This window comes from Pelophylax lessonae (genome assembly GCF_965119305.1).
Source record: "Pelophylax lessonae genome assembly, chromosome: 4".
NCBI lineage: Eukaryota > Metazoa > Chordata > Amphibia > Anura > Ranidae > Pelophylax > Pelophylax lessonae.
The window spans coordinates 475130720-475158566 of NC_138771.1; the positions used below are offsets into that span (position 1 = coordinate 475130720).

The 27847-nt window shown below is 44.7% G+C and overlaps 1 protein-coding gene across 2 annotated transcripts in view; it reads left to right on the forward strand.

Moving 5' to 3' along the window:
• The window catches only part of PRMT8 (protein arginine methyltransferase 8), a 251703-nt gene that overhangs the window by 155526 nt on the left and 68330 nt on the right, over window positions 1-27847 (forward strand). For both annotated transcript variants that reach the window (XM_082256113.1, XM_082256112.1), the window contains exons 3-4: window positions 16375-16530; window positions 20681-20744. In XM_082256113.1, the coding sequence (XP_082112239.1) occupies window positions 16375-16530; window positions 20681-20744 (220 nt within the window). The remainder of the gene's footprint in view (window positions 1-16374; window positions 16531-20680; window positions 20745-27847) is intronic.

Consider the following 27847-nt stretch of genomic DNA (forward strand, 5'->3'; position numbering starts at 1 on the left):
TAAAGCCGTTGTCTCCAGATTGATGCAGTGCAAATACACAAATGTACCTTCATTACCTAAACAAATGTGTCGTAATATAGAAAAACAGGAGCAAATTAGATCTATTTTATAACAAATGTGACAGGCGCGAGCAAGAGATGTTGTGTACTAAATGAAGCATTACATTTGATATGATCTGTTTTCTCCTAGTTTTACAAATATATTCCACGGAGAACAGCAAAAAGTCACAGTTGATAATATCTGTAAAATTAATAGATTATTCTGAACAGGTGTCTTATAAATCAGCAGATATGTGACTGTGAAACACGGATTATTCATCAAAGCAAAACAAAAATAAATGAAAGTACATAGGAGGGAGGGGGGAAAAGATAAACTTTACACGATTCAAGAAATTAAATCAAATTTTGTTCTAAATGTCAGTAGACAAAACTCTAGACATGTGCACTATACATTTTCTTTTCCATTTGTTGCTACTAGTGTTGAGCGAACACGGACTGTATTATTCGTGTTCGTACCGAATAATTGGATTTTTTTTACCCGAACACGGACACGGACACTTTACTGTATGTTCGGGTAAAAATCCGTGTTCGGTCGTTTTATTTCCGGGTTTTGCATGCTTTGGCGCTCTTTTCATGGCGGGCTTTCAACAGCCAATCAACAATCGTTTAACTGGTGTGCCTTAAGCCATCCCAGCCATGCCTGCAAATGTCTTAGTAGCTGTGATTGGCCGTCTGAAGCATGTGACCAAGTCTTTATAAGTTCGAGGCAGCCGCCGCAGCAGCGTCATTCTGCTGCTTAGCTAAGGGACAGAGCACACATCAATGTGCTGGCTGCTGATTAGGGAAAGATAGGCAGGAAAAAAACATTTGTGTCCGGATAGAATTGAGGGACAGGTCGGAGTGTTTAGGCAGGGCGAGTTGTAGGCATTTTAGGGATAGAGTCTGCTGAATTATAGGGTCAGTGTCTTCTACAAACTACAATCGATATTGCTGTGTGGGGGGTGGGGTGAATCTGCACTCAATCCTGATCTACGATCTCTTCTCAATCCTGTTAGGGACAGAGTCTGCTGAATTTTAGGGAAACTGTGTTCTACAAACTACAATCGATATTGCTGTGTGGTGTGGGATTGGAGATAGGCAGGTGTCAGTGATCCACATCCATTTTTCTGTGTGTGAGCTGCAGTGAACACAATCTTTTTGGGCTGCAGTGAACACAATCTTTTTGGGCTGCAGTGAACACAATCTTTTTGGGCTGCAGTGAACACAATCTTTTTGGGCTGCAGTGAACACAATCTTTTTGGGCTGCAGTGAACACAATCTTTTTGGGGTGCAGTGAACAAAATCTTTTTGGGGTGCAGTGAACACAATCCTTTTTGGTGTGCAGTGAACACAATCTTTGTGGGGTGCAGTGAACAAAATCCTTTGTGGGGTGCAGTGAACACAATCTTTTTGGGGTGCAGTGAACAAAATCCTTTTTGGGGTGCAGTGAACAACATCCTTTTTGGGGTGCAGTGAACACAATCTTTTTGGGGTGCAGTGAACAAAATCCTTTGTGGGGTGCAGTGAACACAATCTTTTTGGGGTGCAGTGAACACAATCTTTTTGGGGTGGAGTGAACAACATCCTTTTTGGGGTGCAGTGAACAAAATCCTTTTTGGGGTGCAGTGAACAAAATCATTTTTGGGGTGCAGTGAACACAATCGTTTTGGGGTGCAGTGAACACAATCTTTGTGGGGTGCAGTGAACACAATCTTTTTGGGGTGGAGTGAACAACATCCTTTTTGGGGTGCAGTGAACAACATCCTTTTTGGGGTGCAGTGAACACAATCTTTTTGGGGTGCAGTGAACACAATCTTTGTGGGGTACAGTGAACAGAATCTTTGTGGGGTGCAGTGAACACAATCTTTGGGGGGTACAGTGAACACAATCTTTTTGGGGTGCAGTGAACACAATCTTTGTGGGGTGCAGTGAACACAATCTTTTTGGGGTGGAGTGAACAAAATCATTTTTGGGGTGCAGTGAACAACATCCTTTTTGGGGTGCAGTGATCAAAATCCTTTTTGGGGTGCAGTGAACACAATCTTTTTGGGGTGCAGTGAACAAAATCCTTTGTGGGGTGCAGTGAACAGAATCTTTGTGGGGTGCAGTGAACACAATCTTTGGGGGGGTACAGTGAACACAATCTTTTTGGGGTGCAGTGAACACAATCTTTGTGGGGTACAGTGAACAGAATCTTTGTGGGGTGCAGTGAACACAATCTTTGGGGGGTACAGTGAACACAATCTTTTTTGGGTGCAGTGAACACAATCTTTGGGGGGTACAGTGAACACAATCTTTTTGGGGTGCAGTGAACACAATCTTTGTGGGGTGCAGTGAACACAATCTTTGGGGGGGTACAGTGAACACAATCTTTTTGGGGTGCAGTGAACAACATCCTTTTAGGGTGCAGTGAACACAATCTTTGTGGGGTGCAGTGAACAACATCCTTTTAGGGTGCAGTGAACAGAATCTTTGTGGGGTACAGTGAACAGAATCTTTGTGGGGTGCAGTGAACACAATCTTTGGGGGGTACAGTGAACACAATCTTTGTGAGGTGCAGTGAACACAATCTTTGTGGGGTGCAGTGAACACAATCATTGTGGGGTGCAGTGAACTCAATCTTTGTGGGGTACAGTGAACACAATCTCATACTTCTGAAGATTTGAGGGTGCTGCCTGTTCCATACTCCCCCTACTCCTCATCTAGCCTTTTAGGGGTACAAACAATAGTAATTGGGGCCTAGTGTGGTTGTGTACGTGTGATATACATACACTTTTTTTGGATCATATTTTCTATTCCGCTATTTAATCAAAAACCTTTGGGGATCAGTTAAATTGGGGGATAGTCTGTGTTGGTACGTGTGAGAGAGATCCACCTTTCCAAGTTGTTGGGGTTCATCTCATACTTCTGAAGGTTTGAGGGTGCTGCCTGTTCCATACTCCCCCTACTCCTAGCCTTTTAGGGGTACAAACAATAGTAATTGGGGCCTAGTGTGGTTGTGTACGTGTGATATACATACACTTTTTTTGGATCATATTTTCTATTCCGCTATTTAATCAAAAACCTTTGGGGATCAGTTAAATTGGGGGATAGTCTGTGTTGGTACGTGTGAGAGAGATCCACCTTTCCAAGTTGTTGGGGTTCATCTCATACTTCTGAAGGTTTGAGGGTGCTGCCTGTTCCATACCCCCCCTACTCCTCATCTAGCCTTTTAGGGGTACAAACAATAGTAATTGGGGCCTAGTGTGGTTGTGTACGTGTGATATACATACACTTTTTTTGGATCATATTTTCTATTCCGCTATTTAATCAAAAACCTTTGGGGATCAGTTAAATTGGGGGATAGTCTGTGTTGGTACGTGTGAGAGAGATCCACCTTTCCAAGTTGTTGGGGTTCATCTCATACTTCTGAAGGTTTGAGGGTGCTGCCTGTTCCATACCCCCCCTACTCCTCATCTAGCCTTTTAGGGGTACAAACAATAGTAATTGGGGCCTAGTGTGGTTGTGTACGTGTGATATACATACACTTTTTTTGGATCATATTTTCTATTCCGCTATTTAATCAAAAACCTTTGGGGATCAGTTAAATTGGGGGATAGTCTGTGTTGGTACGTGTGAGAGAGATCCACCTTTCCAAGTTGTTGGGGTTCATCTCATACTTCTGAAGGTTTGAGGGTGCTGCCTGTTCCATACCCCCCCTACTCCTCATCTAGCCTTTTAGGGGTACAAACAATAGTAATTGGGGCCTAGTGTGGTTGTGTACGTGTGATATACATACACTTTTTTTGGATCATATTTTCTATTCCGCTATTTAATCAAAAACCTTTGGGGATCAGTTAAATTGGGGGATAGTCTGTGTTGGTACGTGTGAGAGAGATCCACCTTTCCAAGTTGTTGGGGTTCATCTCATACTTCTGAAGGTTTGAGGGTGCTACCTGTTCCATACCCCCCCTACTCCTCATCTAGCCTTTTAGGGGTACAAACAATAGTAATTGGGGCCTAGTGTGGTTGTGTACGTGTGATATACATACACTTTTTTTGGATCATATTTTCTATTCCGCTATTTAATCAAAAACCTTTGGGGATCAGTTAAATTGGGGGATAGTCTGTGTTGGTACGTGTGAGAGAGATCCACCTTTCCAAGTTGTTGGGGTTCATCTCATACTTCTGAAGGTTTGAGGGTGCTGCCTGTTCCATACTCCCCCTACTCCTAGCCTTTTAGGGGTACAAACAATAGTAATTGGGGCCTAGTGTGGTTGTGTACGTGTGATATACATACACTTTTTTTGGATCATATTTTCTATTCCGCTATTTAATCAAAAACCTTTGGGGATCAGTTAAATTGGGGGATAGTCTGTGTTGGTACGTGTGAGAGAGATCCACCTTTCCAAGTTGTTGGGGTTCATCTCATACTTCTGAAGGTTTGAGGGTGCTGCCTGTTCCATACCCCCCCTACTCCTCATCTAGCCTTTTAGGGGTACAAACAATAGTAATTGGGGCCTAGTGTGGTTGTGTACGTGTGATATACATACACTTTTTTTGGATCATATTTTCTATTCCGCTATTTAATCAAAAACCTTTGGGGATCAGTTAAATTGGGGGATAGTCTGTGTTGGTACGTGTGAGAGAGATCCACCTTTCCAAGTTGTTGGGGTTCATCTCATACTTCTGAAGGTTTGAGGGTGCTGCCTGTTCCATACCCCCCCTACTCCTCATCTAGCCTTTTAGGGGTACAAACAATAGTAATTGGGGCCTAGTGTGGTTGTGTACGTGTGATATACATACACTTTTTTTGGATCATATTTTCTATTCCGCTATTTAATCAAAAACCTTTGGGGATCAGTTAAATTGGGGGATAGTCTGTGTTGGTACGTGTGAGAGAGATCCACCTTTCCAAGTTTTTGGGGTTCATCTCATACTTCTGAAGATTTGAGGGTGCTGCCTGTTCCATACCCCCCCTACTCCTCATCTAGCCTTTTAGGGGTACAAACAATAGTAATTGGGGCCTAGTGTGGTTGTGTACGTGTGATATACATACACTTTTTTTGGATCATATTTTCTATTCCGCTATTTAATCAAAAACCTTTGGGGATCAGTTAAATTGGGGGATAGTCTGTGTTGGTACGTGTGAGAGAGATCCACCTTTCCAAGTTTTTGGGGTTCATCTCATACTTCTGAAGATTTGAGGGTGCTGCCTGTTCCATACTCCTCCTCCTACTGCTCAACCATCCTTTTAGGGGTACAAACAATAGTAGTTGGGGCCTAGTGTGGTGGTGTACGTGCGAGATACATACACTTTCTTTTTGATCATATTTTCTATTCCGCTATTCAATTAAAACCTTTGGGGATCAATTCAATTGCGAGATAGTCTGTGTCGGTACGTGTGAGATCCACCTTTCCAAGTTGTTGGGGTTCATCTCATACTTCTGAAGATTTGAGGGTGCTGCCTGTTCCATACTCCTGCTCCTACTGCTCAACCATCCTTTTAGGGGTACAAACAATAGTAATTGGGGCCTAGTGTGGTTGTGTACGTGCGAGATACATACACTTTTTTTGATCATATTTCCTATTCCGCTATTCAATAAAAACCTTTGAGGATCAATTGAATTGCGGGATAGTCTGTGTCGGTACGTGTGAGATCCACCTTTCCAAGTTTTTGGGGTTCATCTCATACTTCTGAAGATTTGAGGGTGCTGCCTGTTCCATACTCCTCCTCCTACTCCTCATCCATCCTTTTAGGGGTACAAACAATAGTAATTGGGGCCTAGTGTGGTTGTGTACGTGCGAGATACATACACTTTTTTTGATCATATTTCCTATTCCGCTATTCAATAAAAACCTTTGAGGATCAATTGAATTGCGGGATAGTCTGTGTCGGTACGTGTGAGATCCACCTTTCCAAGTTTTTGGGGTTCATCTCATACTTCTGAAGATTTGAGAGTGCTGCCTGTTCCATACTCCTCCTCCTACTCCTCATCCATCCTTTTAGGGGTACAAACAATAGTAATTGGGGCCTAGTGTGGTTGTGTACGTGCGAGATACATACACTTTTTTTGATCATATTTCCTATTCCGCTATTCAATAAAAACCTTTGAGGATCAATTGAATTGCGGGATAGTCTGTGTCGGTACGTGTGAGATCCACCTTTCCAAGTTTTTGGGGTTCATCTCATACTTCTGAAGATTTGAGGGTGCTGTCTGTTCCATACTCCTCCTACTCCTCATCCATCCTTTTAGGGGTAGAAACAATAGTAATTGGGGCCTAGTGTGGTTTTGTACGTGCGAGATACATACACTTTTTTGGATCATATTTCCTATTCCGCTATTCAATAAAAACCTTTCTAGGGCAAGATCTTAAATTACAGAAATATGAGGAGACCGTCAAATAAGGGCCGTGGCCTGGGTCGTGGTGCTGCTGGTAGAGCTCCTGTTGCAAGGAGAGGACGTGGTCGATCTGTGCCAGCTACACGCACAAGTGAAACACCTTCCTCAAGTGTGAGTAGGCGACAGAACCTGCATCAGTATTTGGTAGGGCATCAAACGCCCCTAGAAGTGATGAGGCCAGAACAAGTTGAGGCGATAGTAGATTGGTTTGCTGCTGACAGTGCCTCCAGTTCCTTCACATTGTCTCCCACCCAGTCTACTGCAGAAAGGTCAGAGTTGGCACCTGCAGCCAATGTCCAACCGTCTTTCACCTCACCCCCTTGCAAATCAGGCCAGCAGTCTGAGCCCCAAGCCATACAGCAGTCTCTTATTCTTTTTGAGGACTCTGTCAGCAGGGTTTCCCAGGGCCATCCACCTAGCCCTGCCCCAGAAGTGGAAGAGATTGAGTGCAGCGATGCCCAACCACTTATTTCTCAAGATGAGTACATGCAAGGATCATCGCAGCACGTCTCCGATGATGACGAAACGCAGGTGCCAACTGCTGCGGCGTTCAGCATTGTGGAGACCGACAAGGAGGGCAGGGGTGAAGACTGGGTGGAAGATGATGTGGAGGACGATGAGGTCCTCGACCCCACATGGAATGAACGTCATGCAGGTGACCTGAGTAGTTTGGAGGAAGAGGCGGTGGTCGCACAGAGCCACCAGCACAGCAGAAGAGGGAGCAGGGTGCAGAAGCGGAGCGGCCGTGCCCTAGACACTACGCCCGCTACTGCCCAACGCAGCAAGGGAACGAGCGCACCAAAGTCAGCTCAAAGGAGTTCTCTAGCGTGGAAGTTCTTTAGAAAATGTGCTGATGACAGGACACGAGTGGTTTGCACCCTGTGCAATCAGAGCTTGAAGCGAGGCATAAACCTTCTCAACCTGAGCACAACCTGCATGATCAGGCATCTAAGTGCAAAGCACGAGCTGCAGTGGAGTACACACCTTCAAAACCAAGAAACGTCTCTGGCTCATCCTGCTTCCTCTTCTGCTGCAGTCTCGGCCGCTCCAGCCACATCTGTAGTGATACCGGCACCTGCCACCCCGCAAACAGACGATCTGTCAGCAACACCACCACCTGGGTCACCAACAACCATCTCCACAATGTCCCGTGGAAGCGTTCAGCTTTCCATCTCCCAAACACTTGAGAGGAAGAGGAAGTACCCCCCTACCCACCCGCGATCCCTGGCCCTGAATGCCAGCATTTCAAAATTATTGGCCTTTGAAATGCTGTCATTCCGTCTGGTGGAGACGCACAGTTTTAAAAACCTTATGTCGGTGGCTGTCCCACAGTACGTCGTGCCCAGCCGCCACTACTTTTCCAGGCAAGCCATCCCTTCCCTGCACAACCAAGTGGGGGAAAAAATCAGGTGTGCACTGCGCAACGCCATCTGTGCCAAGGTCCACCTAACTACGGATACGTGGACCAGTAAGCACGGTCAGGGGCGTTATATCTCCCTAACGGCACACTGGGTAAATGCAGTGGCGGATGGGCCTGAGGCGGATAGCAATTTGGCGCATGTCCTTCCACCACCGAGGATTGCAGGGCGCTTCAGTTTGCCTCCTGTTCCTAACTCCTCCTACTCCGCTTCCTCATCCTCTACCGCCTCCTCATCCGGACAGCGTAACACCTTCACCACCAACTTCAGCACGGCCAGGGGTAAACGACAGCAGGCAGTTTTACAACTTGCCTGTTTGGGGGACAAACCACACACCGCGCAGGAGTTGTGGAGGAGCATGGAACAGCAGACAAATGAGTGGTTGCTGCCAGCGAGCCTCAAGCCCGGCCTGGTGGTGTGCGATAACGGGCGAAATCTCATAGCAGCTCTGGGCCTAGCCGGTTTGACGCACATCCCTTGCCTGGCGCATGTGCTGAATTTGGTGGTGCAGAGGTTCCTTAAAATCTACCCCGATATGTCAGAGCTGCTGCAGAAAGTGCGGGCCGTTTGTGCGCACTTTCGGCGTTCTCACCCTGCTGCTGCTCGCCTGGCAGCGCTGCAGCGTAACTTCGGCCTTCCCGCTCACCGCCTCATATGTGACGTGCCCACAAGGTGGAACTCCACCTTGCACATGCTGGAAAGACTGTGCGAGCAGCAGCAGGCCATAGTGGAGTTTCAGCTGCAGCACGCACGCGTGAGTCGCTCTGCGGAACAGCACCACTTCACCACCAATAACTGGGCCTCCATGCGAGACCTGTGTGCCTTGTTGCGCTGTTTTGAGTACTCCACCAACATGGCCAGTGGCAATGACGCCGTTCTCAGCTTAACTATCCCACTTCTATGCCTCCTTGAAAAAACAATTCGGGCGATGATGGAAGAGGATGTGGCACAGGATGAGGAGGAGGAGGAGGATGAAGAGGTAACATTTCCAAGGCTTTCAGGGCAGTCATTCGCAAGGGGCTCCGAGGGTGGGTTCCTGCACACGCAAACGCCAGGGACGCAATTGTCCAGCAGGGGCACAGTTCTGGAGGATGAGGAGGATGAGGAGGAGGAGGAGCTGGAGGAGGAGATGGAACCATGTTCACAGCAGGGTGGCACCCAGGCCAGCTCATGGCCATCACTGGTGCGTGGCTGGGGGGATACAGAGGACACGGACGATACACCTCCCACAGAGGACAGCCTTTCGTCGCCTCTGGGCAGCCTGGCACACATGAGCGATTACATGCTGCAGTGTCTCCACAACGACCGCCGAGTTGCCCACATTCTAACTTGTGCTGATTACTGGGTGGCCACGCTGCTGGATCCCCGTTACAAGGACAACGTACCGTCCTTAATTCACTCACTGGAGCGCGATCGCAAGATGCGCGAGTACAAGCGCACGCTGGTAGACGCCATGCTGCTGGCATTCCCATCTGACAGCGGGGCCACAGTGGAAGCACAAGGCAGAGGAGGAGGAGGAGGAGGTCGCCAACGCAACCAGGGCACCGCCAGCACCTCAGAAGGCAGGGTTAGCATGGCCGAAATGTGGAAAAGCTTTGTCAGCACGCCACAACAAACAGCAGCACCAGCAGCTCAGATGGAACGTCTTAGCAGGAGGCAGCATTTTACCAACATGGTGGAGCAGTATGTGTGCACACGCCTACATGTAGTGAATGACGGGTCTGCCCCCTTCAACTTCTGGGTCTCCAAATTGGGCACATGGCCTGAGCTTGCCCTTTACGCCTTGGAGGTGCTGGCGTGCCCTGCAGCCAGTGTATTATCTGAACGGGTATTTAGCACGGCTGGGGGCGTTATAACAGACAAGCGCAGCCGCCTGTCCAGAGACAATGTGGACAAGCTCACGTTCATTAAAATGAACCAGGCATGGATCCCACGGGACTTTTCCGTACCTTATGCAGAATAGCAATGGATACCGACCTTACCCACCCATTGTTCCATTTTTGCTCTTTCTCACTCTTTTGGGGTGTACCCTCATTTAAAATTTTTGAAAAGAAGCAGTGTTGGCTACCTCGTCCTCCTCCTCAGGGCCAGATTAATGTAGGGGCTATTGGAGCTGCAGCTCCAGGCCCCTACCTTTTATATAGGCCCCGGGTTGGCCATATTCACTGTTACCGCTCTTCTGTCACTTGTAAACACAGAAGTCTGGCTTCTATGCTCGCTTCCCCAGGCAGCACCCTCAGAACCTCCCCACACAGCGTGAAGGCCGGACAAGGAGGGACAGTTGGCGATGCATGGATGTGTTTATGGGCTTCAGAGACAGCATCCCATGTTGAATTAGGCATGCATGGCTGCACCCTTCCTCCTCTGGGTGCATGGCAAGGCACGGCCCTTAAGGCCCTTCAAAATCCTCAGCACCAAGCCCATGATGCTGTTAATCCGGCCCTGGTCCTCCTCCACCGCCGCTTCCACCTACACCGCCCATAGGTGTGCGCAGCCTATTGCATTAAGGTGTGCACCCCAAAGTTGAAATACACATGCATGTGTTTGCCAGCAGGGAGAGTAATGTATCGGGGCCATGTACCTGTAGGCAAGGAGAAATAGAGCAGAGCAGGTCCCAGGGAGATATTTCCCATCTCCTCACTGGCAATGCTATGTGCCCTAGGTGATTAGGGTGTGCCCAGGCACACCCAGCACACCCTGTGCGCACGCCTATGTCACCGCCACATCCACCACCACCTCAACCTCCCTCCTACTCCATATGGGCCTCGTCCTTCAGAGATGAAGAAGAACATTGTTTTATTTTTCTGTTTTTTTTTGTTGTTTTAAGTTATTTCCCTATCCACATTTGTTTGCAGAGCACTTGCCATGCTCTTAATTACGTTTTGCTGCCATTTGCAGCACTCTAGCCCTTTCCTTTGGTGTTTTAGAGCCATTTTAGTGCCTTAAAGTTCGGGTCCCCATTGACTTCAATGGGGTTCGGTGTCCGGGAAAAGTTCGGTAAAAGTCCGGGACACGGACCCGGACTTTTTTTTAAAGTTCGGCCGAACCCGTCGAACACGGACATCTAGGTGTCCGCTCAACCCTAGTTGCTACCCCACCAAGCATGACTTGCATTGAACCATCCAGCCTCCCTTCAAACTGTAATAAATTTACGAGCACTCGGAAATAAGACATCAAGACAGGTATGGTCTTTCGGTCTGTATTTAGTGTATTTTAAACCACGCCCACTTTACGCTGCAGCATTTTTACTTGTTTCCCTATGGATCCACCCCCATAGCAGATGATTGCACTGCCCCTAAATACAGTTATGCCCCCGCCTATATAGACTTTCTCTCCTCACAGAAAAAAAAGTGTCCCTAAAATTTATTTTTCGGTTCAATAGTTGGCAGCTATGGTAATGTTGTTGGATGAGAAGATCTAGCTCGAAAAGAGTGTGCCAATTTTCCAAAAGGTGTTCAGTAGTGTCGAGGTTGGGGCTCTGTGCTAACACACTTCAATATACTGTAGTAAAAGTGCACTAACGCACTTCAATATATTGCCATAAAAGTGCAATAACGCACTTCAATACACTGAAGTAAAAGTGCACTAACGCACTTCAATATACTGCAATAAACATGCACTAATGCACTTAAATATACTGCTGTAAAAGTGCACTAACGCAATTCAATATGCTGCAGTAAACGTGCACTAATGCACTTCAATATATTGCAGTAAAAGTGCACTAACGTACTTCATTATATTGTCGTAAAAGTGCACTAATGCACTTCAATATACTACAGTAAACATGCACTAATGCACTTCAATATACTACAGTAAACATACACTAATGCACTTCAAAATACTGTAGTAAACGTGCACTAACACACTTCAATATGCTGCAGTAAACGTGCACTAATGCACTTCAATATACTGCAGTTAATGTGCACTAGCGCATGTCAATATACTGCAGTAAAATTGCACTAACGCACTTCAATATACTGCAGTAAAAGTGCCCTGATGCACTACTATACTGCAGTAAAACTGACCTGATGCACTACAATATACTGCAGTAAAACTGCCCTAACACTCTACACTGACAAACTTCAATATGCTGCAGTAAACCTGCCCTGACACGCTAAATAACTCTTACTATATTCACACTACACTGATACTTTACACTCACAATAGAATCACAATAGCACACTATAGCACACTAACTCGCCAGTAGAAATGAACAGAGCCCTGTTCTATCTATCTCCACTCCAATATCACACTACAAATGCCTGCTCTGGGAAGGAACCTTTTATAGTGTTGTGTGGGACTATGAGCAATGAGCAATGATTGGAGAGAGTCATTATGACTGTGTCCAATCGTGGCTCTGACAGTGCTATGTACCCTAAATGGGCAACGCCTTCATTGCTTCAGCCAATCAGGGCTTCCAATGCACTGCGTTGCGCGCAGTGCATTGTGGGGCGTTCGGCGGGCCGAACAAATGGTAGAGCGCCAGATAATTTGGGGGTTCGCCAAATGGGTGAACAGCCAATGTTTAAACTTAACTCAAGCTTGGGCCGAACTGTTCACCCAACACTACCAACATGTTATCATAAGTTTGGAAGGGCACAACTGTCTAAAATGTCTTTGTATGTTGCAGCAATAACAACACTCTTCATTGGAAATACCTAAACTCAATAAGTAGGCCAGACTTTCGGCCATGTAGTGCAGCATGAAGGCCACAAACAGAATCGAGGACTGACAGAGCAGAAAATTAGATTTTATAAGCAGAGGATTTTCAAAGGTTTTTTTTTGGACTGTGCTAGGCTGCCTCTTCACAGAAACCTCTCGAAGTTTGAAACACTGCATTTAGTGATCATTTGAAACCCTGGTTGACGAAATGAAAATGGTACATATTTTTATTGCTTTCATTATATAATTTAGGAGAGCTCACTGCAGCAGGCAGAACATATTAAAATGACAAATTCTGGAGGTAATCAGGCAGAGTAATAGCATATCTGATGTTCTTTGTAACTTAAAGTAATTGCCAGCTGATAGGTAGCCAAGTGCTGTGCCAGAATTGTGTCCGTGGTGTGGGATATTCCCAGAGGCATCAGCCTTGGCAAGCAATAGGACTGCAGTTACTACACATACCTCTTTACAGAAATGTCCTTTAACGAAATTTATTTTTTTCCTTTCCACCTAAAATGAAGACTTAGTTATTTAAACCACATTACTGAAATTAGCAAAAAAAAACAGTTCAGTTCTTTGTCTGATGAACAACACTTTCTCAAGGAGTTTGCTGCAGTAGTTATTGAACAACACAGCTTTTGGCATAAATACCAAGACTGTCATTATCTATAGTAGCCTGGAAGGCAATACATTCAGTATTTTGGCACTTATGTTAAGAAGTACTTCCAACTAAATGTATTATTGCTGGCTTTGTAGCTATGCATCATGGAAAGGGGTAGCCAGGTTATTCACCCAGAACCTTATATATTTTTTGCTAATTAATGCAGATAACATCAATTGCATTTATGGCTGTGACTATTAAGGTAAGCCTGTCTTACTAAGGGGAATGAATAGTCCATAGCTCCCAACTGTTTCTCTTTTGGAACCAAATCCATTTGTCCCTCATTGCACCTCAAATGTCCTTCATTTAGCTCCCAAGATCTGTATTCATAAATGCACTAATTACCTGCCAAAGGTATTTATTCTGCACTGAACATTCCATCCATCCATAACTGCATTGTTTATTTTTAAAGAAGAATTATGGAAGCTGTGCCCACAAAAGGAAAAAGGTTGGCAAAAACCTATTCACCAGTATTGCCTTAATTACTTCCTGCCCAAATGACGGCAGAGCGGTGCCGCTCTCATTCTGGGACGATGTCATATGATCGTGCCCAGTTTAGCCACGATCGGGTGTGTGGTGCTGTGATCGTGGGTGTGCCATGTTCCTAGGACATGACGCGACCTCGATCTTGGCCAATAGCAGACGCGGCTCTTCACCGATGTGATCGGCTGTGTCCGTTTATTGGCTGTGTCTGTTTATCGGCTTTTTCTCTCTCAGACTGACAGAATGTGGGATGAGCTAATAAGTGGCACCTCCTCACAGGAAAAACATGTAAAGGTATTAAGGGCACCGATCATCAGTGCTCTGATTACAATGCAGCCCCAACAGTGCCCATCAGTGACGCCACTCTATGCCCATCAGTGACCCCAGTCTGTGCCCATCAGTGGCACCAGTCTGTGCCCATCAGTGAGGCCAATCTGTGCTACCTTTTAGTGCCCATCAGTGACTGCCCATCAGTGCCCATCAGTGCCTCCCATCAGTGCCACCTATCATTGTCCATAAGTGTCCTAAGTATCGCCTATCAGTGTCCAACATTGCCACCTATCAGTGCCGCATATCAGTGCTCATTAGTGCTGCATATTAGTGCCTCCTCATCCGTGCCACCCCATCAGTACCCTTCAGTGTCACCTCATCAGTGCCCATCAGTGCAGCCCCATCAGTGCACATCAGTTTAGGAGAAAAAATACTTATTTAAAAATTTTGCTGACAGAAACTAAGAAAAACTTTTTTTTTACATTATTTTGGTCTTTTTTCGTTATTTAATTTAGCAAAAAAATAAAAAATAAATAAATACCACCAAAAGAAAGCTCTATTTGTGTGAAGAAAACGAAAAAAAAAATGTATTTGGGTACAGTGTTGCATTACCGCACAATTGTCAAAATGTTACAGCACTGAAAACTGAAAATTGGCCTGAGCAGGAAGGGGGTGAAATGGCCCAGTATCCTATGGAGCCAGGGTGCGTTCTACTAAGCGGAAGTACTGGGGTATGTGACCGGAGAGCCTGCCCCTTTGTAGTGTTATTTACATCCTAACTTCAGTTATGTTAGCATAGGCTAGATAAGGAGGCTAGGAAGAGTGGCTAGTAAGGGTTTTTTAACCACTTGATTTCTGGATGGTTTTACCCTATTCATGACCAGGGCATTTTTTGCTGTTCAGCGCTGTGCAACATTAATTGGCAATTATGTCATGTCATGCAACACTGTACGCAAATTAAATTTTTATGATTTTTTTAATACAAAGAAAGCTTTGTTTTGGTGGTACTACCATATTTTCTACTTTCTGTTATAAAACATATCTAATTAAAAAAAAAAAAAAAAAAAAAAAAATGTAAGACAAAATGTATTCTGCTATATATCTTTGGTGAAAAAAATCCTAATAAGTGTATATTAATTAGTTTGTGCAAAAGTTATATTGTCTACAAACTATGGTAAATATACTGGAATTTATGCAGCAATAGACACTATACTGTAATGCTGGTCATCAGCGACTTATAGTGGGACCCTGAACGCTGTACATAGCACACCCCTGAACTCTGCACTCCTTACATAGCGCACCCCTGAACTCTGCGCTCTGTACATAGCGCACCCCTGAACTCTGTACATAGCACACCCCTGAACTCTGCACTCTTTACATAGAGCACCCCTGAACTCTGCACTCTGTACATAGCGCACCCCTGAACTCTGCACTCTGTACATAATGCCCCCCTGAAATCTGTACATAGCACACCCCTGAACTCTGCACTCTGTACATAGCGCACCCCTGTACTCTGTAGGTAATGCACTCATTGTGTTTAATGCCCCTTTACAACCCTCCCACTGTTCGTGAAATTTGGTTGCACCCACTATTTGATGGGGTTTGGAGGATGTGTGTGGTGAGGAGGGGGTTTGTGGGGGGTTGCAGTTGAGTTCCTGCACCTATTCTCTGTAACAATGCCAGGTTTCCTCCCACTGTCCGATATGCCACCCTACTGGACCAGTGTGTAACATTTCAAACAAGCTGAGCTTCACCTGAGCACCATGAGCAGGCCCTACCTCTGGTAGGCACAGAGCAATCTAAATTTACCTGGCAATCTCTCTGGTAAGCAGAAAGACCCAAAAACTGTACTCGCTTCCAGCACCTACCTGGGAGGGTGCCACATGTATAATATGGTTTATGTCAACAATCGTTCTAATCAAACACTGCATTTTCCATTCAGATACATGCAACTGCAATGCATTCAAATAGAAATTGCAGTATTTGACATGCGTTGCCTATAGTTCAAAAGTACCCAATATGAATGACATGCTGCTTCCAAAGGAACGCAACACAGAATAGGTCAGATGCAGCCTCTGAATTGCTATGTGTACTGCATAATTAAAGTTGTTGGGATATTGCTAACCTGCCTAAAAATTACACCTCTTTAAAAAAGGTTTAATGTGGAGGGTGTGGAAGAATAGGTGAGTTTTATTGTAATCATTTAGGTTCTACTTTCAGTCTGTGGTTCCATAGCAGAAAGCTGCATGGAGTCAGGAAGAATTGTGAGCTTGGACTTTGCTGATAATCATTCAGTATGGCGATATGTGCAGCAGTTGGAGGATGTAGAGAAGGGATAGAAGAAGCCATGTCTACCACTTTTCAACAGCTGCCTTATCCTGAAATGTGCGTTCGGTTCTTTATAGCCTTAGACATTTTTATTGCATCACAAGAAACATTTTTTTTTTTTTCACTTCCAGGAAATGTTAAAAGATGAAGTACGCACGCTTACTTATAGAAATTCAATGTACCACAATAAACACGTGTTTAAGGATAAGGTGGTCTTGGACGTCGGCAGTGGTACTGGAATTCTCTCTATGTTTGCCGCAAAGGCTGGTGCAAAGAAAGTATATGGGGTAAGTTATCTAGGCCCATTTGCTCTCAAATATGTGCTTTTTAACACTTGCTAAAGTGTATATAAACCTTAAAGTGATATTAAAGGCAAATTTAAAAGTTAAAATAAAAAAGAGGTTATATCTATCCGTGCAACATCTGTGCAGGAGCCCCAAATCCCAGGGGGCTAAATTATGCAAATAATGTCCTTGTTTCAGAACTCGGTGCTTGGTATTTGACCTACCACCTGAAGCACATTATATGCGTACTAAGCATTGACCAACTGCCAAAGAGTTGGACATGTGAAGTTGGTATTTTTAGAATGGTAAACACCAGATTTTGGGGGCGCGGGGGTGCTTGAGCAACTAGTCAAACACATGTACCTATCCAGGCCAACTGACATCTCAGCCCTGGCTGTTCAGATTCTGAGACTGTTAGTCCATTATTCTTTAGATGAGCCCTTTTTTGCAGGGTATCACACATATGGCTCCCCCTCTGTGTTCTCCTGCGGCTCTGTGGGATCTTAACCTGGTTCTTTCAGCCCTTTAGAAGCCACCCTTTGAACCCAGTTGGGATATTCCCACGTCTGACCTCATCTGAAAAGTGTTTTTTCTTGTTGCTATTGCGGGTCTCTTAGTTAGGGACCTTATTTTGTAAAGAGCCTTTCCAAGTGTTACTCAACAATAAGGTAGTTCTCAGGCTTCCCTTCTCCCTAAGGTGGTTTCCTCCTTCCACCTTAACCAGGACATTTTTCTTACTTCTTTATGTCCTCTTCCATTGTAGGGTGGATTGGATAAGTTGTCCTTTGAGCCTATGGTTTAAAGCAGTTGTCTCCAAACTGCAGCCCTTTGCATACTTTTATCCAGGCCTTGGGCACTATTCGTCCCACTGATACGAGGCACTATTCCTCCCAGTGACATTAACAATGAGACAATAGTTCCTGCACTGACACCAACAGAGAGGCACTATTTCTCCCACTGACACCAACAATGGGGTACTATTCCTTCCACTGACATTAGTGATGAAGCATTAATCCTCCCACTGACACCAAATATGGAGCACTATTCCTCCCACTGACACCAATGATGGGACACTAATATTTCCACTAATACTAAAGTGGGACATTGTTTACTCCCACTGATGCTAGGACATTTTCTACTCACACTGGCCACGGTCCAGCCCCCCTAAAGTCTGAAACACAGTAAGCTGACCCTTTGTTTAGAAAGTTTGGAAACCCCTCGTTTAAAGGTTAGGATTCCAACCTTCCCGGGTAATGCACACTCACAGGTGTGAAACACAAGGCCCGCGGGCCGAATGCGCCCCCCCAGGCCATTTTATGTGGCCCTCGAACCTCTCCTGCAGCTGTGGCACCCCCCTTGTCTCTGCCCCCACCTTGTCTCTGTAGTCAACAGCAGAGAGGACAGAACTCCTTTGCCAGATCCTGCACTCCTCTGTGCAGCTGTAGAAAGGCTCCTCTTTGCCCCCCCCCCCCCCAGGACATGGGGTGCTCTGGACATCTAATCCTACAGATATAACCGACCCTTTGAGGGCAACCATAATGCTGATGCGGCCCACAATTAAATGGAGTTTGACACCTCTGCATCAGATCCATTAGTGCTCTGTGGGCTTTTAAGCATGAGTAGGGTGGCCACCTTTTCTTCAAACCAAACCCAGACACTTTTGGTGCAGGGAAATTTTTATTTTTTTAGCAAACACTATAGGATTGTAAAAGACCTGAGACACCTTTGGTGGTGCCCAAAGGAGAATAGTAATGTGTTGCGCGTAGCATGCCACGGCAAACAGTGAGCGTGGCCAAATTGTGTTTATGGTGGGAGGAGCTTAATGGGCATAGTTAAAACAAACAAGGTCAGTCTGTCCCCCAGTACAATTCCCCTTAGCTCAGTCTGCCCCCAAGTATAACCCCCCACCAGGTCAGTCTGTCCCCTAGTATAATCCTTCCCTCCTCAGGTCAATCTGTCCCCCACTATAATACCCACCCAGGTCAGTCTGTCCCCTAGTATAATCTTTCCCTCCCCCAGGTCAATCTATCCCCCACTATAATCCCCACCCAGGTCAGTGTGTTCCCCTGTATAATCCCACCAGGACAGTCTGTACCCCAGTACATTCCCCCAGGTCAGTCTGTCCCTCAGTGTAATCCTTCTCCCTCTCCCCTGGTTAATCTGTACTGTACTATTAAGAAAATAGGATATTTTATTTACTCTCTTAGAGTACAGAACAGGACACAAGTCATTCACCTCTGTTCTTATGATCTCTACATTGCTTGCTGGAAGTGAGAGTGGTTATATAAGGATATCCCTGCAGATTTTTTTTGTTCCACTTTTTTATTACCCATTTACCTGAAGGTAGCTGCATATAACCCATGGTTAAACTGGTTCTAAAATCAAACAGTTTTTTCTTTTTACTCTAATGCACAGGTGTCAAACACAAGGTCCGCGGGCCGAATGTGGCACCTCTCCTGCAGCTACCCCCCTCATCTCTGTCCCTACCTTGTCTCAGCAGTAGGCAGCAGAGAGGAGGACAGAACTCCTCATACAGATTCTGTACCTCTCTGTTCAGCTGCAGCACCACCTCATCTCTGCCTCCTCTGGTCTCAGCAAACTCCAGCCCCTCCCCTGGTCCTCCTCCAGACCCTGCACTTTCTGCTTCCCAGCTTCTTCCGGGAAGAAGCATAAGGTAAAAAGGGTGCACTGTGATGTAAGGGAAGGTGGGGGACTTTTCACTTCTGATAGCGGGGGGCTTTTTACATCTGATGTAAGGGGGAGTGGGGTGCTCTGAACATCTAGTCTTACAGCTACAGCCGGCCTTTGAGGGCAACCATAATGCTAGTGTGGCCCTCGATGAAATTGGGTTTGACACCCCTGCTCTAATGCATTCCCTGCATTAAGGAAAAAAAAAAAACACCCCGCTAACTGTCCCTCGCCCCATCCATAAACACCTGCCTCCTCTCACTGATCCAGAGCTGTCCTAGCTGCAGCATTGCTCCCCTCACTGCCTGGTCTCACAGGAGACACTCACCATAATCACTCAAACACATGCAAGGAAGAAGTGGGGTATGTCTTACTGGCGCTGTGTGTCTATGGAAGCACATAGCCCTAGCTTGGGAGTGCACCCCTCATTGGTGTACCCATGGCTAAGGGGTCATCCAGAGCAGGGAGAACCAGACAGCACTGTTGGAGGACTTCCAGAAGAGTCGGAAGTGGACCGCTCTGTGCAATATCGGTGCAGAGCGAAAGTAAGTATGATCTCTTTTTATTTTAATTAAAAAATGAGCCTAATATCACTTTAAGACTAAATATTTTTTTCTTGTACTGTACTCCTAGAAAAAGAATCTCACAGGTATGTCAAAAATCCTAAAAAAAAAAAAAAAAAAGAAAGGAATTGACAATTGTTTATGATACACCTTGCTTTAGCAAACAACGTCATTTGATTACGATTTACATCCACTATAAGCATATACTTGGTTAGCAGGTTTACTTGCCATTTAAAATGAAACAACCTGTTTCCTAGCTTTCAAGGGGTGAACATAGAAATAATAATAGCAGATACGTTTTCACAATTAGCCTGCAAGTTACGATACCTGTGGGATTCAGATATATTGTAGTTCTGGATTGCTTTGCTATTTCTGCTGCAGCCATAATATACCCTTTCCAATTACCGGAGAGATGTTTTTGCCGCTTTGATGGCTTGTTACGCTAAAAACACGAGCCTTTCTTTTCTCATCTGACATTATTGTAAAGAATAGTTTTCCTGTTGAAGTATAGCCGGTAATATTATTGTGCACGTCCCAGCTTATAGTGTAAAACGTGCTGTTTCTTAAAGGTGAACCCTATGCTAGTTTTACATTGAAGAGGCATTGCAATCTCTAGATATAAGCATTAACTGTTTACTTTCTTCCCTTCAAATTAGAAAGCATGTAGCTACTACCTAACTAACGACCTTGAAATGTTGTGTCTGTTCCTTCCCCCCCCCCCCACCCCCCAACTACAACATGATTACTAACAGTATAGATTCCACAGAAGAAGCCGCTATGGGATTTTGGTGCAGAGGTTTCCATTCCTCATCTATTCCTCAGATATGGTTAATATTTGTAGATCTGCTGTTTTGTGCCTCCTCTCAGACTTTTCTTTTTTGGTCTGATATGTTCTTTTGCAGATTGAATGTTCCAGCGTTGCAGATTATTCAGAGAAAATTATCAAGGCCAACCATTTGGACAACAGTAAGGCATTTGAAAATGTTTGCATGCTAAAATATAAAAGGCAAAGCTTTTATTCTTCATTGCTACTAGGCCTGCCGCGACTTTTCACATTGTTAAATGCCAGTACATGGATTTTCCTTCTCTATGGAAAAGAAGCTATCATTAGAAAATCACTTATAGCAATAACAAACACTGCTGACCCTCCATACTTATAGTTGCCGGAGGGAGTAATAGGAAACCAATATTTAGAAACATTTATAGAGAGAGATATTAAGGCTTTTACGGCGGAACTCCATGTTTGAAAATGCTAGCCCTGTGGCTGTCATGCTGATTTAAATTGCAAATATGAGCAAAATCAAATACTATATCATATATATATATATATATATATATATATATATATATATATACATATATGTATGGGGGAAAACTACAATGTTATTATTTGTGACAAACTGCACAATATATGATATATATATGTATATGTGTATATATATATATATATATGTATGTATATCATATATTGTGCAGTTTGTCACAAATAATAACATTGTAGTTTTCACCCATACCATAGTTTTACCAGTGAGTTCCCCCCCATACCATAGTTTTATTATCTGTTGATTCTGTTAGTAGATTCGTTATGTTTCCGTTTCCAGTAAAAGGGTGACAGCGCTGTTTGATTTGCAGTAAAATCACATAGCTGTGTTGACATCCTGGGGATAGGATGGTATTAGCATTGGGAGAAGAGAAGACCAAGCGCCAATCTAAGTGTAGCAATGCAGTAAATTTAATAGCAATTAAAAGAGTGTTACTCACAAACGTGCGTAAAAAACAGGCATCTCAAGATGTATAGGGCATCTGGGCAATGTTCATCCAGGGTGTCATTCCGAATCCCTTGTGGAGCTGGCGCTTTGGGGGATGAGCGGCGATTTTTTACGCACGTTTGTGAGTAACACTCTTTTAATTGCTATTAAATTTACTGCATTGCTACACTTAGATTGGCGCTTGGTCTTCTCTTCTCTCTTTGTCTTGGATCCATACAGGGTTACTTCACCCTTCAAAGCCTGCAGCCATCAAAGTGATTTAGCAATCCCACTGGACTTTATCATCTGCATTTTGCCCATATCTAGATTATCGCAGCAGCTCGTGCATTCCGATTGCGCCAATCTCCCCCCTTTTCCTGGCATTAGCATTGGCACTGCATAGGTCTCAATTTAAAATATCACTGTTGGAGGCACCTGTGCATGCGTTGAAACATAAGAATGCTGCCTTACCTTCTAGCAGTGCTCATTTCAATTAGTGCTTGTACAGTGCCACTGTTGTGAAGGCACCTGTGCACCGGAAACAGGGCTATGGTGAGGATGCCAGTTTTCTGAGAGCAGACCCCCCACAATTGGGAATGGGCCTGGGAAACAGGGATGAATGGTAACCCTAGAACAGATCTCTCACAACGGGGACTGTCCCTGAGAAATTAGGATGAATAGAACCCTTAGAATAGATCTTTCACAATGGGGTCTGTCCCCAGGAAATGGAGATGAATAGTAACCTTAGTGCAGACCTCTTACAGCGAGGACTGTCCCTGGAAAATTGAGATGAATGGTAAATTTAGTACAGAGCTCTCACATAGGGAACTGTACCTAGGAAATGGAGATGAGTGGCAACTTCATGCAGACCTTTTACAACTGGGATTGTCCCCGGGAAATGGAGATAAATGAAAATCTTAGTACAGATTTCTCACAATGGGGACTGTCCCAAGGAAATGGAGATGAATGGTAACCTTAGAACAGACCTCTCACAAAGGGCTTGTACCCAGAAATTGGAGATGAGTGGTAACCTTAGGACAAACCTCTAACAATAGGGACAGTCCTACGGAAATGGAGATGAATGGTAACCTTAGAACAGACCTCTTACAATGGGGACTATACCAAGGAAATGGAGATGAGTGGTAACCTTAGTACACAACCCTCACAACAGGTTGCTGTCCTTGAGAAATAGGAATGAATGATAATTTTAGGACAGACCACACACAATGGGGACTGTCCCCAGGAAATAGGGATGATGGGTAATCTTGGAACAGACCCCTTACTGTATAATAAGGACTGTCCCCAGGAAACATAGAGGAAAGGTAACCTTAGAACAGACCCCTCAAAACGGCGCTGAATGGTAACCCTACTGTAACTGACATTTTTGCTGGACAGATTGCATCATATACTGTATGAAATTTTTAATATATGAATTAGTGACCCAGAAAAAGTATACTTTTAGGAGTTTTGGCTTCACTCTGACTGTTCCTGAACTGTATTCTTGTTCCATGATAGCGATAAAGTGCATGCAAAGTGTGTTTGGGAAAACTTTTTTTTTCTCGCTATCCCATCACATTTTGTCCTGCTGGTAATGGCCACAGGTCACAAACAGAGAGTGAATCTATCCTTTCTGGACACGGATAGCAATGAAACACAGGCCTGCTCACAGAGGAAGCCCCAGGGAAGAGCCTCTGATTAAGCCCTTCCAAGTATTTTTCTTTTCCCCAGCCATACCTTCTGAGCTAGCCTCCTAGGGTTTGCCTGAGTTGGATAAAAATTCATAACTCCAGGGGTTTATCTTCCCACAATATTTGCTGGAACATTTTCCCACCAGCAGGCAAGAGCTCCCAACACCCAGGTTCAAGGAGAACCTACAGAATCCTGACAGATTGCAGCTCAGCTGGCTACAGTCATTATACACAAAGTTTAGCCAGCCCAGGGCGGGGGTGTTACATATAAATGAAGCCAAAAACATCAGATAGAATGGAAAATGGGCAAAATCACTGACATTCTTTTTTCCTGGTGGTGTCCCAATGAGATTAACATTTACTTCCTGTCCTGGAGTCACAACAGTAATGAACACAAATGTCTCTGAAATTGGAAACTCCCCTCTTAGACAGCTGTCAATGGAACAGGGTTCCCCTTTGGAAGATTTAACCCCTCTTCCTGTCTCAGTGAAAACTAAATTTGGTCGAAAGGACAGCAATAAAGACCTCACAGAGGTTCTAACTGTCCATTCCTCTAAAACAGTTATCTTCAAACTGCGGCCAGCGGGCCAAATGTGGCCCTTTGCTTACCTTTATCCAGCCTTCGGGGCACTGTTCTTCTCACTGATATGAGGCAATATTTCTCCCACTGTATATCAAAATAGTGTAGCGCTAATAACAACCAAAGTTGTATATTTTGAATACCACATAAGTCATAAAAACAAGTGCGGTGATACAAACAGGGAAAAAACAAAAGTCCATAAGGGTCATGAGTCCTAAGAATGGATAATATGTGGAGAGTAGTAATCCAAAGGTTGAGTCCCAAAATATGGTGAGGCAGGAGGAAAAACACCCGTGATAGGTAATGTGAGATGGCTGCTTACCAGAATAAATGGGTCCCCAACTTAATGGACAGGCCACACAGACTTGGTAAAGAACTCAGCATCTACTCTTGCCTCCACAAACATAGGGACATGGATATGGATTAATGCACTGGTACCAATCTCAGCTTCCAAAAATGTAGCAGGATGAAGTGATATGCTCATATATGACTCCAATACGGGGTGCCAAACACATGAGAAGGAGGATAAAAGGAAACCATAGCGTAATCCAGCATAAAATAATCAAGATATTTATTTAAGGTTTCACTTACACAAATGTAGACAAATGCAGGCAGACTGTAGTAAAACCGTGGCGTCCCGCGGGATTGTATCGAGCCGGCGTTAAGAGGGGCGTGACGAGCGTGGTGTCCGGTACCACCCGACCGGTTTCGTCAGATATGACGTCGTCTGACACCAATGATAGGGCACAATTCCTCCCACTGACACCACTGATAGGGCACTAGTCCTCTCATTGACAATACTAATGAGGAACCATTCCTCCCACTGACATCAACAATGGGGAACCATTCTTCCCACTGACACCAACAGGGCACTATTCCTCCCACTGATATTAACGATTGGGTACTATTCTTCCCACTAACTTCAACACTGGGGCCCGATTCTTCCCACTAAATCAATGATATGGCACTATTCCTCCACTTACTTGGCACAGTCGCTATGACATTTTTTTTTTATCCCACTAACCACCGGACCTGAGACAATGTCTATTCCCACTGGCCACAGTCCAGCCATCTAAAGTCTGAAGGACAGTAATCTGGCCCCTTGTTTAGAAAGTTTGGATCCCTCTGCTCAAAAACAAAAAAAAAAGAGAATAGTTTGGGCTTTACATACTCATTACATTGCAGTTTATGTTTTGTTGCCCTTTCCAATTTTGGAGTACAGACACAATCATCACAAAATGTACAGCTGAACTCCCAGCAGATGTAAAAGACAGAAGTGAATGCAGCTGCATATTCATTAAACGAAAAAATCGAATATATTGCAGTTCACAGCTGTTAGTTGCGATGGCTGGGGATTAAGCGATATGGACATATTTGTATTCCATATCAAAAGAGCAGCCTTTGGTGACAACCATGACTCCCCACATAGATACAGTAGAGGAGTGATGTATCCATCCAGGGACAGCATGTGTTTTTTTTTTTTTTGCAGGATTGCAGGTGAAAATAAAACAAAATATGCTTGAAATAAGAAAATAAATGTAGCCCATAAGATCTGGTAAGCTGCAATATATTAAAATTTAGATTTTGGGTAAAGTCACTTTCTAATGCATCTTACCTTCTTTTTGTTATTGCAAACAATGTAAGTTCCTGAATGTAAGTTGGTTTCAGCCTATTGAAGCCCCAATACAGCTTAGCTCAGACTGGGTGTGGGGGACGTAGGAAAAGGAGCCAGTCATGGTGTGCTGCAGTGCAGTGCAAGGGGTATGCTAATAGAGGGCAGTGTGACAGAGAGATGAGCTCATCAGTCTTCTGCTTCTCCTTTCACTGCCCAGTCACAGCAGTGCCGGGACAAGATCATCTGAAGCCCAGGGTGAACATGCCAAAAGCCCCCCCCAAGATATAAGAGCATTATGTGTCAGCAAAATTCTCCCCACAAAAACATTGAGCACTAATCTGCATGCTTACCCCCTAAGCATAATTCCCCTTCCTCCCGGTACAAATCCAACCCCCTGCTGAATTCCCCCCTCCCAGATCAGCTCAAATGCCCCCTCCAAAAAAATAAATTCACCCCTTTTAGCACAAATCCTCTACCCCTTAATGTCCCCTACTGATACGCATCTTATTCCTCCCACTTCAAATCTCCCCCTCCCAGCATGTTTCCCCTCTAAACCCCCACCTAGCAAACAATCTTCCCCCATCCCCCTCCCATCATAAATCCCCCTAAATCACCTCTCTTAGACCCCCCCCCCTCAAATTTCTCCTCCTAGAATAATACTTACCCTCTGCAGCCTCAAAATCCCCCCTTCCAACACTTATCCCCACCCCCCAACCTCCTTGTGGTGCCCCCTACCTCACATTATATCACAATGCCCAGGATAGCCGTCCCTTCTGCCCACCCCTTGTCCCGGTCCTAAGTCACACACTAGGGGAGGGACACGACCTGAAAGTGTTACTGAACTGCAGCAGAGAAAAATCAGGTCTCTTGCCCAGCAAGGCAGGACTGTACAGTGCGACAGAGCCGTGCAAATCTCCCATGAATACATTTCATGGGTGTATTTCACTATTTGCCTGGAGATCGGGTTTAAAATATATTTTCATTCAATAAACGATCTATTAGTATAGAATGTATATCCTAAGATATATTATATTAAACCCTGCTACAAAGCAGCATGTAAACTGCAATCATGGAGGAATTCCAATTTTCATCACATCATCCTCTGTATTTGGACTGTATGAAGTCTCTTTGTAATCTGCTGTTTTTGTAGTAGGAGTTATAAGAACGGATTATGTACCAGTAATCATGAGGATGGATTAGAAACAATAACCGGTGGAGGTTATACACGAGGCCTTAACGGAAATGAAAATTCAAGCCCTATACCTATAACATTTTTCTGTCACATACGCCACCAGCCCATTTCCCCCCATCATCCTTTTTATTGGTATTATTTGTTCTTATGGCTTTTACATGTATAGCAGAAAGAAGCCTAGCCCATTACACCTCATTTTAGTTTAAAATTAAAACATAACATGCATATCATAAACTGAATACAAATGATATCATTTTCATTAAGCAGTTTGTGTAAAAGTGGTTTTAATAAAATATTGATATGTAGATGGTTATCAAAGCAGATTTTGTAGGGAGGGGTAATATTTTCTAACACACAGCTAACTATTTATCAAGTAAGGGCTCATTCACGCCATGTCAGTTGTCATGCAGGTAAATACAGACTCAACGCACATAGAAAACAATTGGGAGAGGCTAAATGAGAGGCAGCTTGATTTGTGGCTAAGAGAGTCACTAATTTGCTTGATTATTCTCCCTTGTTGTGTGTAGAGTCCATTGTGTAAAGTAGAGAGGTATAAGGCACTGCCTGCAGAGAAGGACCAAGATTAAAGGTACTAAATGGAATAGAGAGGAGTGAGACACTGCGAGTAGTATACAGCTATGAAGTACTTCATGTAACATAAAGATGTGAGGTGTTGTGAAAACTAGAGGTGTGAGGCATCCTGTGTAACAGAGAGGCACTGCTCAGGCTCAGGAACGGGCATTAAAAGACATACAGGGGTCAGGAATAGGTAATGCAAAAAGTCCAGGGGTCAGGAGTGGTTTTTGCAGGGGGTCAAGTGTGGATAATGCACAAAGTGCAGGGGTCAAGTGCAGTTATCTCACAGTTGGCAGGGGTCAGGAGTGGTTGTTGCACATTGTGCAGGGGACGGGAGTGGTTGTTGCACAAAGTGCAGGGGTCAGAAGTGGTTGTAGCACAAAGTGCAGGGTCAGGAGTGGTTGTAGCACAGTGTGCAGGGGTCAAGAGTGGTTGTTGCACAAAGTGCAGGGGTCGGGAGTGGTTGTTGCACAGAGTGCAGGGGTCAGGAGTTATTGTTGCACAAAGTGCAGGGGTCAAGAGCGGTTGTTGCAAAGAGTGCAGGGGTCAGGGGTGGTTGTTGGACAGAGTGCAGGGGTCAAGAGTGGTTGTTGCACAGTGTGCAGGGGTCAGGAGTGGTTGTTGCACAGTGTGCAGGGGTCAAATATGGTTAATGCACAAAGTGCAGGGG